Source organism: Ictalurus furcatus, chromosome 18, assembly GCF_023375685.1.
Source record: "Ictalurus furcatus strain D&B chromosome 18, Billie_1.0, whole genome shotgun sequence".
Taxonomy (NCBI): Eukaryota; Metazoa; Chordata; class Actinopteri; order Siluriformes; family Ictaluridae; genus Ictalurus; species Ictalurus furcatus.
In genome coordinates this window covers 14,286,911-14,305,784 of record NC_071272.1, presented here as the reverse complement: position 1 = coordinate 14,305,784, position 18,874 = coordinate 14,286,911, and the positions used below count along the sequence as shown (strand labels likewise).

General features: G+C 39.5%; 1 protein-coding gene across 1 annotated transcript in view; it reads right to left on the bottom strand.

Annotated features, from left to right (window-relative positions):
- Positions 1-18,874, bottom strand: part of ppp3ca (protein phosphatase 3, catalytic subunit, alpha isozyme) — an 85,181-nt gene that overhangs the window by 12,627 nt on the left and 53,680 nt on the right. The window contains exons 5-9 of the mRNA XM_053648327.1: positions 12,083-12,228; positions 11,838-11,977; positions 2,047-2,124; positions 1,801-1,895; positions 91-216 (exon numbers count right to left, since the gene is read on the bottom strand). Coding sequence (XP_053504302.1) covers positions 91-216; positions 1,801-1,895; positions 2,047-2,124; positions 11,838-11,977; positions 12,083-12,228 — 585 coding nt within the window. The remainder of the gene's footprint in view (positions 1-90; positions 217-1,800; positions 1,896-2,046; positions 2,125-11,837; positions 11,978-12,082; positions 12,229-18,874) is intronic.

Below are 18,874 nucleotides of genomic sequence, written 5' to 3'. Positions count from 1 at the left end.
CAGGGGAGAGTTTATGCATAATTGTTACAGGGGTCATATATTTCATCAGTGTTTTCCAATTGAATGTCAGTGCTTAGAGAGAAGAGTTACCTTTCTCTCCCACGAAGGGCAGAGACCAGGTGAAGACGTCCATGAAGTTTGGCAGCCAGTAGGGGTGGGGGGAGCAGTTAAACTGTCGAATGTTCATCACGTTGTTCTCATACTTCAGGACAGCCGCTGACATGGGATCACATAAATACACACATGTGTACAAATACCAACATTTACAGAATGAAAAAAGTCCAAAATATAATGCAAAATCAGCAGATTTGTTCATGATCCATGGATGCCAAGACCAGGACTTAAAATGTGCACCTGCCCAACTGCCAAATGCTAGTAAAACATGGTAATGGATACTGAGTGGCACAAGTGTGTCAAATACGACTCCTGACCATGCCAAAGCAGCAAAATTGGTTGTGCTGTATCTCTCCCTCAATTACAGCGACATTCATCATACTGCATATCCTACACAAGGTCATGGGGAGCTTGGAACTTGGGGTACAAGGCGGCAGACACCCTGTACCTGTTGCCAAGCCATCAGAGGGCACAATCACACACCACAGACAATGCCCATAACATAATTAGCCCATAACACATGTCTTTGGACTGTGGGAGGAAACCGGAATACCCAGAAGCAACCCCCAAAGCACAGGGAAAACATGCAAACTCCACACACATGGTGGAGGCGGGCTTTGAACCCTCAACCCTGGAGGTGCGAGGTAAATGTGCTAACATTCTTCTGAGTGTGTTACATGGCACTGTGATGCAGCATGAGCAACAGTTCAAAAATATGTGAATACCGGCTTCACGTGTCTCAGAAGTAGCATGTGTTAGCCTTCACCATTCTTCTGCCACTTAATCAGATAAATCAAATGTAAATAGTCACTCCTATATGGTCTATTCATTCTCACTTCATGGATCTTCAGCTGAGCCAAATGTGCCGACATACAGTACAGCTGATATGAAAAGACCAGAGAGGAAGACCACAAGGAAAAACGTTTAGACCAATGACAGAAATGAAAAGTGTGCATGCTTGGTTCAAGTGTAATGGTGGCACAGTTGATAGCATTGCCACCACTTCAGCATTGCAGGGTTTCCAGTTCGATCCTAAGCTCCGGTTACTCTTTGAGTGGAGTTACATATGCTCACCCCCTGTCCACCAAACATTAGCTCCTGACCTGTCTCTGCATGATGTTATGCAGTATGCTACTGCCAGATGATTAGTTGATTGGATAAATGCATGAATGAGCAGGTGTGCAAGTGTTCCTGTGTCTATATAACTGTAGATAAATACAGACACTGAATGGTACATAAATAATATATTAAGATTTTACCCACACATACTTGAATGGCTGCAAAGCAATTTACGTTTAGAGAAAAAAAATTCTTGTGTTATGTGAATTGTCTACATTTATTAACACTGAGTGCAGTAGTATGTTTACGTCTTAATCGCTCGTGTGTGTTGTATTCTAAGAAATATCCACTAGATGGCCCCTTCTGAAGCCCGAGCTGCTGACCCTGTTCCATCAGGAGCAATAAAGCCACATGGATGGAGTCAGTGAAGCTGACAGTCTCTCCCACCCACACATCTCCTCCATCCTACTCTGTTTATTATAGATAACACTCCATGCACACACATACAACCGATCAACTGCAGTCAGATTGGTCAATAATGCTTTTTATTGCGACTTGCTTAGTGTCGTCAGTGCATTATGGAGTGAAGAATATAATATTTTAGACACGTATGCTAGTTCCACCCACCTTTGTTGTTGTAAACATCAAGGTAGTTTGGTGCAGAAAAGATGGTGATTAGTGACGGGAAGCCAGTGGTCTGACTCTTCCTGTACATCCGGTATCTGTGACAAAACAGCCACACCAACACACATATACAGATAGCGGGACAAGAATGTGAGGGGTTTGACTAGTCATCAAATGAATATCACTATAAATTGAAGAAGAAAGTGTGTGTGTGTGTGTGTGTGAAACAGAGTGTGTCTGCATACATACCCTGCATCTTGTGCTTCATGTGCTCGGATGACTGATAGCAAATTATTATTCTGTAGGAACTCACATACCGCTGGATAACTGTAAGGCAGAAAGAGCGAGAGAGAAAGAGCATGCGTGTAGTTTAGCTGCAGTCAGCAGGGGCACTGTAACATGTAGACAAGTTTCCAGTAGGGGTCTGAAAACACTGGACAATACCCAAAGGTAGAAATGTCAGCACTGTCAGCATGAACTGCGAATTCTGGCTTTGACAGTTCCTCAACCTTAGTTACATTGCTCGAGGTTATAACTGCCCTCAACTAGAAACGTGCTCTGGAATAATTGAAAAAAAAAAAGTTATTATGTTTTGTTTGTACATTAGAACAAAATATGTTCTAATGACTGTTTATTTATTTATTTTTAAAATTAAAAACAATTGGACACGAATCCAATCTCGAGATGTTTTCAGTGGTGACTTGGACTTACTGGACTTTACATATGAACTTTTCTCTGTCTTGGGCATTGGTCTCACTAAATATGGTCTTGGTCTTGACCAAGTGTGTGTAACAAATAATGTTTGTGTTGTTTTGTGTGTTCCCCGTGCTGCGAGGGTTTCCTCCGGGTACTCCGGTTTCCTCCCCCAGTCCAAAGACATGCATGGTAGGCTGATTGGCGTGTCTAAAAGTGTCCGTAGTGTATGTGTGAGTGTGTATGTGATTGTGCCCTGCGATGGACTGGCACCCTGTCCAGGGTGTACCCCGCCTTGTGCCTGATGCCTCCTGGGATAGGCTCCAGGTTCCCCCGCGACCCTGAAAAGGAGTAAGCGGTTGAAGATGGATGGATGGATGGATGTTTTGGGTCTGGTAACCCAACTGTATGCCTTTATCTATTTTCCAGAATTATTCTGTAGGATTTGAGGTAATTATCAATAGAATTTATAAATTTGGTCAAGCATATATAAAATGGAAGTAAAGGATTTGATTGTTTTTGTTCTCAATCTTGACTTGGTCTCATTTTCATTTGGTCTTGATATTGACCAGGCCTTGATCCCTTTAATACTCGGTCTTGACTTGATCATGGCTAGTCTTGGTCTTGGACTTGACAATGGTGGTCTATCTATTTCCCAAAATATAAACAAATTTGTAGTCTAATTTAAACAAATGTTGCATCTCCCATTTGTATCTATATTTGTATCTGTGTGGGCTGCAGGGGTGCCCTGTATTACACTAGGATTTAGAGATGTTTCAATATGATGTTGGACAATATAATCTCTCACCCTTTCTTCAGTCGATAGTTTCACATGGATACTAAAAGACTATGAGTGCCATAAAGACTATGGTACTCATAGTAAACAGTAGTAGTAGTAGTTCTGTTTGACTTTATAGTATACAACTGTGGAAGATTTAAATTCATCCACCAAACAAACTGAACCTTTGCTGCACATGACTGTGGTAGTCAGGCAAAAGGGAGAAAATCAAACCCATAGATGAGAACGTGTGTAAAACACTGGATAGTTTGTTAATTTTTTTGTTGATGTACAGAAAGTGTTTTAGTAATTAATGGACTGATACCACTGTTACTAAGCAACTTGGAAAAAAAAGACACCTAGTATAAACTAACTAAAGACTGAATGATTTGGCTAGCTAGCACCACATGTAGATATTAAGTCTTTAATTTATTGAATGTAAAGGCATAGTGACAGTAGAAACTAAATTCCCAACCAAATATCAATATTTCCCTCAAAAGTTGATTACTTTAATTAGCATTTCTTAGCACTGAAAGGACACCAAAATTCTGCAGTTTACGCCATATTGGAAAATGTAAACATTGTGTCCAAACTTGTAAAAATGGGAGCTATGAGAAAATTTTGTCTTCAGTAATCATGAATACTGCAAGAGGAATCTTCTTTAAACACAGTGAACACATCCAGTAGCATATGACACAAGCACAGAGGCAACACACAAATAATTACACATATGCTGACAGTAATATTACAGCTTAATGCTTGAAATAGTCTTCAGATAAACACACACACACACACACACACACACACACACCTTGTAAAATGCTCACATACTATTCACTAATTATTATGAAGTGTGCTAGGTGTTATGGGGAATGTTTTTGGGTTAAACGGGGAGTTTTTACAGCTCCACATAATAAACCACAGGGCTCGCCATGAACAGTGTACATAATTCTGTCCTGTCAAGAGCTAATGGAGCGCGCAGTATGATCTAATGGAGAGGAGCTCATCCTGCGGCTCGCATATTGCCAACAGCTAGCTTTCCTTCTGTGTGTGCGCGAGAGACACAGCAGCATGGACAGAAGCAGAATCTAGACCAGGAAGTGAGCGTGAAACAGTCCTTTCTCTCACTCCGTTCTGAGCTACAGCATCTGTTAACGAACGGCAACCCCATCTCGACACTACTGCTACCTTGTACAAAACAGTGCTTCCTCTGTCTCTGTCTCTTTCTCACCCTCTGTCTTACTCTCTCGCTCCAATTTGGGCAGGAGGAATGAGTCGTCATGGCAACACCACACTGCAAAGCCCCAGGGGATTGTGGGATAGATCGCAGAGCTGTGTTGACGCTGCTCCTGGTCGCAGTGTGGGCCTCGCTCTCTTTACCTCCCTCCCGCTGCTTTCTTTTCTTCTTTAGCAATCCCTCTCTCTCTCTCTCTCTCTCTCACACACACACACACACATTATACGTTACTGCTGACTAAAGCATTATTCAGGAGATTTGGTGTTCAGGTGCACACTCGTCTTCCTTCAGTTTCAGCTCAAAGATGTCTTTCCATAAACTCCCATATCTGTAGTGTAGAAAACCTCCACAGAAATCCTAAGCACTGCACAGATCAATGAAATTATCAAATATAAATACTATACAGTTGTGACACAACACAATGCAAACATCTACATAGTACATAACGAGTTGCCAAATTTGAAACCCGAAAACATATTAAGACTACAAAAAGGTCATAGATACACATATTAGAGACCTAATATGTGCATCTCCTTAGCCATCTCCTCTACTCTCTGTTCACCAGTGACTGCACCAGTGACACCAGTCACTGTTCACCAGTGACTGCTTTGTTCATGGCTCGAACTCCATAATCAAGTTTGCAGATGAAACCATGGTGGTAGGCTTAATCAGTCACAATGATAAGACGGCCTATGGGGAGGAGGTCGAGCACCTGGCAGTGTGGTGTGCTGAGAACAACCTGTCCCTCAACACAAGGTTGGACCTCAAGAAAAGGAGCAATATGCACACCCTTATCAGCATCAATGGGCTGGAGGTCGAGCGGGTAGCTGGCTTTAAGTTCCTGGGTATCCACATCTGCGAGGAACTCACCTGTGTCATCACCACCTTGACCCTGATCAAAAAAAGAGCCTCAGCATCTTTACTTCTTGAAGAGACTGAGGAAATCTACTCAGATACTAGTAAGCTTCTATCGCTTTACCTTCAAGAGCATACTGACAAACTGCATCTCAGTGTGGTACAGCAGCTGCTCAGTCTCCAACCAGAAGACCCTCTAGCAGGTGGTGAAAACCATCCAACACATCACTGGTGCCCAGCTACAGTACCCTCGAAAAGAGATATCTACCACAGACGATGTCTACAGAGGGTGAAAACATCATCCAGTATATCTCTTACCCCAACCATAGAATGCTCAATCTTCTCCCATCCGGGAAGTGCTACAGAAACCTCCACTGCTTCAACAGCAGGCTAAGGAACAGCTTCTTCCCTTCTGCAATCAACATACTGAACATACTCACAACACTGTTAATCCCCCATCCTCCAACCCCCACATTGCGGTTTGCACGCGGATCAACTTACCCCATTGCACAGTTTGTACATGCACATCCCTACTTCTGCACATGGACTAACCTTAATCTGTTTGCACAGTACTACCTCCATTCCAATTTGCTCCGTTGGTCACTGAACTGTACTGTCTTCATTACTGTAATCCATGTCTCCAGACTCATTTACACACATCCTGCCATTTGCACTGTTGTTTTTTCCCTTATGCCTTATATTCCGCTTCACTGTTGATAAAATGCCAATTGCACTTTATTGCCACCCTAACTCATTGACTATGTTTACATGGACAACAATAATCTAATTACTGACTTTATTCTGAATAAGACAATACTATGATTAAGGTGTTTACATGAGTCGCTTTTAGAATACTCCTTTCATGTTCTCGTGTTACATGTTATAGAACAGAGATCGATTAACGGCACACGTCATTACGTCCCCACGCCATGCCGTCCAACGTTCCCTTCAGAATTGCACGTATCGACATACAGGTCGTCTTTGTTATGATACCGTATACAGTTTTGGGTGTTTCATTTTTAATTTTACGAAAGCTTCAAGTGCAGTCAATTATTTGTCATGCTATACGTGCAGATAGATGACTGCTTGATGCCAGGGGCTGCGTCCCAAACCATACTATATAGTAGGTAAGTACGCGGTTTTGGACACAGCCGCGCTCTCTTGTTTGCCGTAAAGCGGTTGAACACTGCCGTGTGTGTACGTGTCCTGTCGCAAAATGCGGGGAAAACTCTCACACAACGTTAATAGTATGATTACGGTGTGAACATGTCTGCAATGCACGTTGACAATGTGACTAAAATAGGAATACTCCACATGTCTTAATTCCATTTGTGTTTAATTCAAGTATGACTTTAGTTGGATTAAGGTAATCAATAATCGCTGTTTACATGATAGTTTCTTAATCAGAGTATCGTTATACTTGGGTTAATATTAGATTATTGTTGTCCATGTAAATGTACTGACTATGTATTTGCGCTTTATACCTAATGTGACTTCTAATGTGACTTGCTGTTTTGCACTTCTGGTTAGATGCTAACTGCATTTCATTGGTTTTGTACTTGCACTCAGTTCAATAACAGTAAAGCTGAATCTAATCTAACTAAACCATTTAAATGGTTATTTCAGTGCAGTAAAATTTGTCAAATTATTGTGAGGAAATTGGTCATACTATACAAATGCACTAGATAGAAATTAGGTTTGAATTACGATATAATGTTTCTTAAATATAAGGCTCTTGAATCTAGATTTTTATTATATTCACTATAATCTATTTTGACAACACTGATGGTATTATCAGTACTTATATTGCTCTTCTCTTGGTCAAGTTTGATATTAGTCAGAGGTACCTGATAGTTAATGTACATTTTACATCAATTGTTACATTTTTCTTCCTTTTCTTAGTTGGAAATTTTGTAAATATTGAATTTGCTGAAATGTAATAATCTCTGCTTTTTTTTTTGTTAATTGTGTTAGCAAAATGAAATATAATAATACATACTGTATATCGTGATATTCAAGTAACATGATTTATTATGTAATATTTCCAAAGATAAAATGACTGTGCACATCGTTCCCTTTGCATTAACTGCTATAAATGAGCATCCTTTCCACATTCGTCCTCTGAGACCAGTCACAGTGGGAAATAACCAAATACACAACGATACCATAATGTATATAAACACAACATTAATGAGCCTGTAATTTTATACTCAGACACAGCCAGAGCCAACATTAACAATGGCATCATATGTTTTATAAGTGGAAAATTTATAATCTTTTAAGCAAATAAAACTGTGAGGAGGAAATATAATAATTTAATCATAAACTGGGGAAATTGATAACCGAAACATTTGTTTAATCACTGAGTCCGAGCATGATTTGTTTAAACACAATTTTTTAATGCTTCCTGGGATCAACATCTTCACACCTTCTATTTGATTAAAATAAAAAATAAAAAACAAAAATAAACCCTGATTCTTATTATGAGTGACTGCGCACACCCTGGTTTGTACAAACTGTAGAATGTTCAGATAATCAGATTTAGATATCCCAGATTTTGATTTAGAAATTGCAGATAGATATATAAAGCTATAGTTTTCATAGAAACTTGCAACAGTATGGGAATATAAATAAATGGACTGATTCTGGAAGTCTGTGTGTGTTAGTGGAATGGGAGAGTTCTTGAGAGTATTTTCTGTGCTTGGTACCCAAATACTGCAATTGTTAAAGGGTGGTCCACACACCACCAAGGATCTATTACTGATAACCAGGGGGTCCATGATTTTTATTTATTTATTTATTTATTCATTCATTCACTTTACAGTGGTCGAGCTCACAATCAACTACAATCAAATTTGCTATTGTTGTTATAGCTATTAAACAATTGTATATTGTACAATATGGTGAACAGCCAATTTGTTGAGTGAACCCCATTTTTTTTTTTTTTTTAGCTCTTTGTTAAATTTAGCTGTGTCCACCCAAATGTAAGATAATTCGCATAATATGTGAAACATTCTTTTGGAAACTACTCCTAGAATTTCCTTCACAAAATTGGTACTCAGTGGAGTCTGAGCCACAATAATTATTAAGAACATTTTTAGGAGTATTCCACATGCCAATCAATACTTGTGGGGCGGCACTTAATCTACTCAAACAGCTGTAACTCATGACTTGATTACAGAAATTTGCACTAAATCTGAAAGGCATGCTCAGGACAAGATTTGATTAGCATGGGCATGGTGGCTTAGTGATTAGGACGTTTGCTTTTGCACTTCCAGTGTTGGGGGTTTGATTCCCATCTCCACCCTGTGTGTGTGGAGTTTTCCTGCTCTCCCTGTGCTTTGGGGGTTTCCTCCCAGTAGGTTGATTGGCATTTTTAAATTGTCTGTAGTGTGGGATTGTGCCCTGTTTTGGTTTGACACCTCTCCAGGGTGTCCCCTAGGATAGCCTCCAGGCTATCATCTGAGTTCATAATTCGGTGTACCACGTCACTGTACAAACATGTCATTTATTATCTAATGATGACTAGATCTCTTTAGTGTTCTATGAAACAGTAAGAACTGGCCACTGTAGATGCTATTTGCAAAGGGTGCTTGGACCCCATTCATATTTTAATTAATGTAGTATAAGCCTAATTGACTGAACATTTGTCCTGAATGAAATTAATCTAAAGTTAAATTAAACAAGTATGACCTGAATCTCAATAATATTTTAGGAATAGTGCTTTTTTTATATGCTTTTTAAGTGTTTTGAACCTACATTTTAACACTGTATAACTTGGTTTAGTGGGTAGAAATCCCAAGGATGAAAAGTTTATAACTCCAATAAATAAATATAACAGTATATACAGTAATTGCTTAACCTGTCTTATATTGGAATCATTAGATTAAGTTAATACAATTAATTTGTGGTTATTGGATGAATAAATCATGATCATGAGGGAAAGGTTTTCATACTGGAAATGGGCCTGATGAGAACCTGTACCTTAATAAACATAAATGCAGTTGTAGACTCATGCTGACTCTTCATAACATGGTGAATAAGGAAGGAACAAAAACTGCTGCTGTGACTTACATAATAGAAAAGATTAATGGAAATACACAGAGCATCATTTGTGCTTTAGAAGCATGAGAAACATCACTACTGCGGCATGAAGCATGAACACAACTCATGCACATGGACACACATTTATGCAGCCATCACACTACCTTCCCACACCCAACACACACACACACACACACACACACACACACACACACACTGCAGACTGGTCACTCCCTTGAGCAGGGAAGAGACGGTAATGAAAGCAATGATTCTTTTGAGAGAGAGAGAGAGAGAGAATATTAGTCCAAATGGCTTTAAGACAGGCTTTGACTCTGCATAGAAACCTAATGATGAATCAAGCACTGCAATTGATTGGCCCAAATCTGCTGCAGTTTTCTCCTGGCTCAGTGCTGCACTGATTCCTTCACTGTGTCTCACCCACATCCAAATCATGAATACGAGGGACAGAGGCATGGTTCAAAACAGCAGAGGATTACATGTGTGGTTTGTGTGTATACTGTATGTGTACTCTAAGTCTGTGTATGCATGTCTGTATATGCAACACTTGAGGTGATGCTGGTAATGGGCTTCCTTGTGTTTCCCATTACCATGACCAGCCAGAGAGAGCGCTTCCTTGTGTTTCCCATTACCATGACCAGCCAGAAAGAGAGAGGGAAAGAGAGAGAGAGAGAGAGAGAGAGAGAGAGAGAGAGAGAGAGAGAGAGAAAGAGAGAGAGAGAGGGAAAGCTCCCCACCCTCAAGTAGTGCAATGTGGGAGGTCAGTCATCTATCATGGCAGAGCAAGAAGCGTAGCTCGGAGGCTTAAACATACACACACACACACACACACATCAAAGGGCTTGTAGTGTGCGAAATTGCAAACTGGGTCTGTATAAAGAGTGTGGTACATAAGTCTACGCATGCTTTATGAGACTGCATTGGACAGGCCACATGATTTTCCCTTAAAACAGACAAATGTATAAAACATGAATGTGGGCACATTCACACCCACACAGAAGCTCTAATGTGTCCAACAGGGGGGTAATGCAGTGTGTGATGTGATCTCCTGCAGTGTGAGAGAGTGTGTGGGTGTATGGATGTGCATATAAAGATATTAGAACTGTCACAATTCTTCAAAAAAAAAATTGCATTCAAACTGTAATCACGTAAAAGATATAATTAGTATATGAATGTGTTTTCATATTAATGAGCCTATAATGTGATATACAGATTGATAGATTGATAGATAGCTTGATAGAGAGATACATACATACATACATACATGGACTTTACTGATCCCCAAGCGAAATTTGGGAGAGCACAAAACACACATTAGACTATGAGTTTGTATCTCATTAATCATGGAAGATGAAAATCATGACACTGTCTACTGCAACAATTTCTATTGTTTCAAAGAAAGCCATTTGAGATTCAGGCACAGAAAAAGTGTGAATACAATACGTGACTGTGAAATGTATAATTATTATTACATCTAATCTCTCATTTAGCCCACTTTTTTTCATTGTTACATTTAGTCTGAAAATGTATACATAAAAATAATGTGAAAATAAGTAGTGAAATGCATTTATTCAGTCCATTTTCTGGAAAAAAAAAGGTTCCATTAGACTTACGCCAGGTGTCTAAAAATAGAGCCTTTTTTCCTGCCCTTGAATACATAAATAATTCAAATTGCATTTAAATTAAGAATAAAACATGCCAGGGCATGCTGTTGATTATTTTCCACTAACAGCACATCATACAATGTTTTATTCCTTTTATATTGCAATTATTAATTAATTAATTATTCAGTGACACATGATCATCTCACGGCTCTTGAACTAACTGCCCAAACACACAAAGCTTGCATTTAAAAAGTGATGGTCCCTTTCCTCCAGCACACACACAAGCATACACTCAAACACTCAAACAACTCACAGACACATACATGCCCGCCATTGTTCATCAGATTTTCAGTGGAGAGTGTGAAATATTCACGGCCTGGTGGTATGTGTGGGAAGAGCAGAGAGAGAGAGAGAGAGAGAGAGAGAGAGCGAGAGAGAGAATGCTGTTAGCTTGCAGAACCTGGACAGACTGCTCTTTCTCTCTCTCTCTGTTTGTCTCTCAATTCAACAAGCTTTATTAATTGAAATTAGATTTCAATTAAATAGCAGTCTTAAAGAGGTAATTCTCTCTCTCTCTCTCTCTCTCTCTCTCTCTCTCTCTCACACACACACACACACACACATAAACACACACCCCTCTCCATCCTCACACACTTACAAACTCAAACAAAATGTAATAATTTTTGACACATGGATCATCACAAAAGCAGAGAGACACCATAAGATAAAAAGATGGTGTTTAACAAAAGCAGGTTTTTATGACCTAAAATGAGAAATGTGTTGTTTAATGGATGTGTTCCAGGACTCCTACCTGTAGAAGTAGGAACAGCCTCTGACTGTGTTATGGCTGAAGTACTCCTGGCTCTTCTCGTTGCCAAAGTCCTCCAGGGGGTCTGACCACAGGAGATCGCACATGGGTCCGAATGCTGGGGGCTCCTTAAACCGATCCAACTAGGCCACACAGAGAAATATAGTAAAGAACACATTAAATATACATATACACATTGCCCACTTCCCCCAGATTGTAATAGAAGTGGAAGTGAAAGAAGGCAGTACCTTCTTTATGTCATCTAAAGTGTGTATTTCTGGGGACAGGCCACCGTGAACACACAGGAACTGCTGGTTCATGAGAGCAGCCAGGGGAAGGCAGTCAAATGCATCCATACAGGAGTCATACACCTGCTCTGAATACTTGATTTTACCTGAGAGGAAACAGTGGCACAGAGGGATCAGTATGAGATATTTCACCCATATAGAATAGTCCGTTTCTAACATATCTAAAATGCACATATCTATAATGGCCAGACTGGTTCAAGCTGAAAGGAAGGCTCCAGTAATCAAATAACCACTTTATCCAATTGTGGTAAGCAGAAAAGCATCTCAATGCTTCCACATGATTGGCATGAATGAGCAGGGGTTCCTATTTAACCGGCTGGAGAGTGATCCTGTCATGTATTGAGAGTTTGTATGTAGAGCTATCTGGCCAAGAAAGACAGACAGAAAAAAAGAACAAAAGAAAGAAAACCTTGACTGTGTTTAGCACAAATAAATGATTTTAGTTGCATGTCCTACTGAATCACGTTCAGTTATTTTTGTTGCATAGCCTACTGAATCATGTTACCATTATAATAAACACTTGAGGAAAGTAAAGAAACAAACAAACAAACAAACAAAAAAGGTAAAATACCCCCATGTAGTCTTGATCTTACCTAAATACAGAGGTTACATTGTTTAGTGACTTGACAACAAGAACAAATTGAAATCCCTATAATTGTTTTGCGACTTGTGAAATGTGATTCTGAATGAATGCGTTAAATAAAAACAACTAATAACACAATTGGCAAACATTTTGTACAATCAAAACCTAATATAAAGTTTTCCTCTAAGTTTCATTAGAATTAGATTATCGTTAGCCAAATTAGCTGGCTAACAACATCCTCCTGTGATAACTTTATGTAGCTGGCTACTTTAACATAGATGGTGACATTGGGTGCGTCTCAATCAGCTCCCTAGTTCAGTAGTCAGGGCACTGATCAGGGAGTCGGCCATATTAAGGGCTATCTCAATCGAAAAATCCTTCCAGTTCACTGGAGTGTTCACTCCCTAAAAAAAAACCCAACAATACACCACAAAAGCCAGGGAGCATCCATGCTCATTATGTTCCCTTACTGGAAATGTACTGTACACTCAGCTCAAAAAAGATGCCGGAAAACTCTCAGTCAACTTTGTCTACAAATATAAGTAGATTGTAACTATTATTGAAGCTTTCAAATGATTACTTAATTTTAATATGTAATTGTTTCCATAGTAACAATTACAGTGAGCTGTATGATAGATGCTCTTAGACATAATAAGACTAATAATAAGTGGGTTAAAAACATATTTATTAGTTATTTAAATAATATGTAAGTCATTTAAGGCTAACAATAAACTGTTAAAAATTTGTGTTGTTATTTTAAAAAAAAAAGGAAAATATACAACCGTTGATAGGCTGTGAGATTTCTGTAAGGGGATGTTTATTTAACATTTAAAGAAGGAGTCTCCAGTGTCAGTAGGTCTTCCATCACAGGAAGGTCTTCAGGTTAATGTCTAAATGCCTAAAAAGTATGATGTGTCCCTTATTAAGTACAAAACTCTTTGGAAGATGCTGTTATAAGAAAATGATAAACCTTTGGATAGTAACAGCAACTCCACTTTGCGTCGGCCTGCATCACACCACATTGTCATTGGTTATTTTCAACTGTTACTTCAACTGGTTTTAATTTCTTACTTATTCACTGTATTTTTGTGCCCTATATTGTGTTTTTTGTGATGTCCTTGCTGGAAAAAAGCAACAGAAACCATCACATAAATTCTAATGGTTCACTACAAATGCCATTATAAACCTTTACCATTATTGGTCCTTAATGGTATCCACTGGACATAACATGGCACCATTAGAAGGCAACAAAGTACCAGTAGAGACCCACAGGGACCATTACAGTTGCCATTAAAACCAATTAAATTCCTATTATAACCATTAAAACCATTACAAATGCTATGAGGGTTTTTATTGTTTTTTTCATCAGGGGTATGTTTTTGTGTACTGTTCTAGACTGTGGCTAGACCATATTCTCTAAGAAAACATGTCTGTTCTTCATACTCTTAGTACTGAGAAACAGCTGCTGAATTTTTATAGTGCTCTTCCAGTTCATTCTCTGGGTTGAACTTTTCTAGCCCTCCTGGGTGTCTCCCTGCATTACAAACAAACCGAAGGAACACCACGCTAGTCTGGTAAAGGTCCTTCTCTGCGTGGGACGACGTGTGTGTTCCCTTTTTTTCATTAAATCTTAATTCGCTGCCTCTCAGAGGCATTTGTATCCATGGTGACAGGTCCACAGAGTAGGTACAGAAATAGGTTGCCACCAACTCGACACTTGCCCCCCCTTCACCTGTGTCTGTATTCTGTCACTTGGCCTTATGGGATAGGTCTACTTGTGAGCATTATCTAATGTGTTTTGCAGCCTTCCCTCACAGTCAGCTGCTTCTCCCTTAAGAACAAAGCTATTTTCACCTGATGCACCTGATCGAACACTTCTCCTTACTAAACTCGCATAAACGAATCATGTCTCATGTCCCAAACAGCACACTTATGGTTCTCTTCTGAGCCAATCTTCTCAAGTCTACTATTTTTGGGGTATTCTATGCACCCTTCATATGGCAAACTCCTTATTACTGTGGACGACAGTGATGTACTACTCACTCTAAGACATGTGGAGGGAGTTAGAATTGACACAACTTAGTGGGTAATACACAATCTGGCCAAAAGTAAGTGGACACCTGACCATCATACCCACATGTACTTGTTCACCATCCCATTTCAGATTTAGTCCCCTATGGTGTTATAATAACCTCCACTCTTCTGGGAAGGGTTTCTGCTAGATTTTGGTGTATGGCTGTAGCGATTTTTTCATTCATCCACAAAAGCATTGGTGTGGTCGGGCACTGATGTTGGGTGAGAAGGACTGGGGTGCAGTTGGTGTTCCAGTTCATCCCAAAGGTGTTCAGTGGGGTTGAGGTCAGGGCTCTGTGCAGGCCACTCGAGTTCTCCCAGTCAACCTTGGCAAACCATTTATTTATGAAGCTTGCTTTGTGCACATTGCCATGCTGGAACAGGTTTGGGCCTCTTAGTTCCACTGAACTGAAATCGTAATGCTTCAGTGTGCAAAGTCATTCTTTGACATTCAGACCAGAGGTGTTCTAATACGCAAAGGGCCAGTGTGAGCTACACTGGAGTCTATTGAAAGCCAAGATCAACTGGAATCAGATGTGTCTCCTGCTTGATTGGAATGAAAACCTGCAACCACACTTGCGCGGATAAGTTTGGGCACCCCTGTTCTAGACAAAAATTTTGTGTGTTTCCAAAATTCTGGCAACAGTTTGGGGAAGAACCACATATAGGTGTGATGGAAAGGGGTCCACATACTTTTGGCCATATAGTGTATATTTAAAAAAAAAAAAAAATCCCAGACATTCAAGAGATGTCTATTTTTCTGCCTTTAAATATTTAACATGTATTTTAAGGATGCACAAAAAGACCACTGTGCTTGTATACAAGATGTCAGATTTAATATGGAATAAAAAAAAGCACATATCAAAACAGATATGGACCACCTTAAATGAACCAGTAAGTAACCAGCAGGTCAGATTATGTCAGGGCATGTTGTTTAACATTACTGAGTAAAATTCAAACGAGCATGTTACCTTGTCTGCTTTATAGCTGCAGTGACAATCTTAGTACAACATCTTAATACCTTTGTATTTTATCGTTTAGATGGCATCTAAATATTATAATTTATGCTAATATTGATTAGAGAGTTACATAAGTTTAGCTTTCATTTCTTTATCTGGCTAGCCAATAATTAGAGTTGCCAATATGCGTGGCCAAATTCTCAGAAATCTTCTTCCCCAAACTGAGTTCCTTTAAACATTGCACTGCATTTGGTACTGGTGTTAATTTTATAATTTTTTATTTTTATTTTTATTTTTTTTAAGCTGTGGAATTTAAAAGAAGTGTACAGGGTTTCATGTTTCTGGGTTATTTATTTTGATGCTTGGGCTGCCTTTGTCAGCCAACCTTGTAGTATTTATATGTATGAAATAGTAATAAGTACTAAACTCATTGGGAAGTTGTTAGTTGTGTATTTAACACAGAAATCACATTTAACACTCATACTCTCTGAGTTTTCTGGGCACTGAGTGTTGACAGGGCTCTAGTGTTTTCCTGACAAACAGACACATAGTTTTAGTGTTAAAATACAGCGCTAATCAATTTTGGAAGTCGTGTCAATAAACCCAAATGTTGAAACGTATTATACCACAGTGCTGTTGAACTATCAGTTCTAATTGGTCAGAAGTTGTTGATAATAGTCACTCTGGCAATAGTGCAGGTAATAAGACTAAAAATAAAAATGAGTTATTTAACAACAACAACAACAAAACAAAACAAAAACGCATATTTTAATGCTTATTGCCCTCCACTAATATTGGCACCCTTGGTAAATATGAGCAAAGAAGGCTGTGAAAAATGGTCTTTATTGCTTAACCTTTTTATCTTTTGTTCAAAAAAGTATGCTGCTCTCATGGATATCAAACAATTGCAAACACAACACAGGTTTATCAAAAAAAAAAACTTTGTTAAATATACAGTGAGGGAAAAAAGTATTTGATCCCCTGCTGATTTTGTACGTTTGCCCACTGACAAAGAAATGATCAGTCTATAATTTTAATGGTAGTTGTATTTGAACAGTGAGAGACAGAATAACAACAAAAAAATCCAGAAAAACGCATGTCAAAAATTTTATAAATTAATTTGCATTTTAATGAGGGAAAAAAGTATTTGACCCCCTCTCAATCAGAAAGATTTCTGGCTCCCAGGTGTCTTTTATACAGGTAACGAGCTGAGATTAGGAGCACACTCTTAAAGGGGGTGCTCCTAATATCAGTTTGTTACCTGTATAAAAGACACCTGTCCACAGAAGCAATCAATCAGTCATATTCCAAACTCTCCACCATGGCCAAGACCAAAGAGCTCTCCAAGGATGTCAGGGACAAGACTGTAGACCTACACAAGTCTGGAATGGGCTACAAGACCATTGCCAAGCAGCTTGGTGAGAAGGGGACAACAGTTGGTGCGATTATTCGCAAATGGAAGAAGCACAAAAGAACTGTCAATCTCCCTCGGCCTGGGGCTCCATGCAAGATCTCACCTCGTGGAGTTGCATTGATCATGAGAACAGTGAGGAATCAGCCCAGAACTACACGGGAGGATCTTGTCAATGATCTCAAGGCAGCTGGGACCATAGTCACCAAGAAAACAATTGGTAACACACTACGCCGTGAAGGACTGAAATCCTGCAGCGCGCGCAAGGTCCGCTGCTCAAGAAAACACATATACATGCCCGTCTGAAGTTTGCCAATGAACATCTGAATGATTCTGAGGACAACTGGGTGAAAGCGTTGAGGTCAGATGAGACCAAAATGGAGCTCTTTGGCATCAACTCAACTCGCCGTGTTTGGAGGAGGAGGAATGCTGCCTATGACCCCTGGAACACCATCCCCACCGCCAAACATGGAGGTGGAAACATTATGCTTTGGGGTTTTTTTCTGCTAAGGGGACAGGACAACTTCACCGCATCAAAGGGACGATGGACGGGGCCATGTACCGTCAAATCTTGGGTGAAAACCTCCTTCCCTCAGACAGGGCATTGAAAATGGGTCGTGGATGGGTATTCCAGCATGACAATGACCCAAAACACACGGCCAAGGCAACAAAGGAGTGGCTCAAGAAGAAGCACATTAAGGTCCTGGAGAGACCTAGGCAGTCTCCAGACCTTAATCCCATAGAAAATCTGTGGAGGGAGCTGAAGGTTCGAGTTGCCAAACGTCAGCCTCGAAACCTTAATGACTTGGAGAAGATCTGCAAAGAGGAGTGGGACAAAATCCCTCCTGAGATGTGTGCAAACCTGGTGGCCAACTACAAGAAACGTCTGACCTCTGTGATTGCCAACAAGGGTTTTTAAACCAAGTACTAAGTCATGTTTTGCAGAGGGGTCAAATACTTATTTCCCTCATTAAAATGCAAATCAATTTATAACATTTTTGATGTGCGTTTTTCTGGATTTTTTTGTTGTTATTCTGTCTCTCACTGTTCAAATAAATCTACCATTAAAGTTATAGACTGATCATTTCTTTGTCAGTGGGTAAACATACAAAATCAGCAGGGGATCAAATACTTTTTTCCCTCACTGTAGGTGTGCAACAATTACTGGCACCCCTGTGAATTCATATGAGGAAAATATATTTGACGTATATTCCCATTCATATTTTAGATTACCTCATATTTATACCCCTGTGAAACAGGAAGTCATGCTTGTACAATTTCCTGTTCCTAGTCACCCAAGTGTACTACTCTGGGAACTCTTTTTCTATTTTGGGAGACTAAGGCTAACTAAGGCTTCTCCGAGCTAATCTAAGAGTTAAGGCAACCTTAACTAATCTATCATGAACAGCGCTTTTAAATTTGATTGTGGCCTGAATAAACCAGCCATGATCATTTCTGTTTGAGAGACATTTCAATAACTAAATCTCAGATGTGCTAAACAGAATTTGCTAGGGATGGCATGCTCAGAATTTGAGAACAAATTGCTTCCTCTCAAGTCCCTGAAGTAGAACATGCAGAATGGAGTGTTATGAGTGAAGACAGAAGCTCTCGTTCGGAGCGCTACATAATGCTGCACAATGCTGCACAGGTAAGAGAACAAGTAGCAGAAAAGAAGGTAGGGTGATTAAAGGATGAATCCATACTTA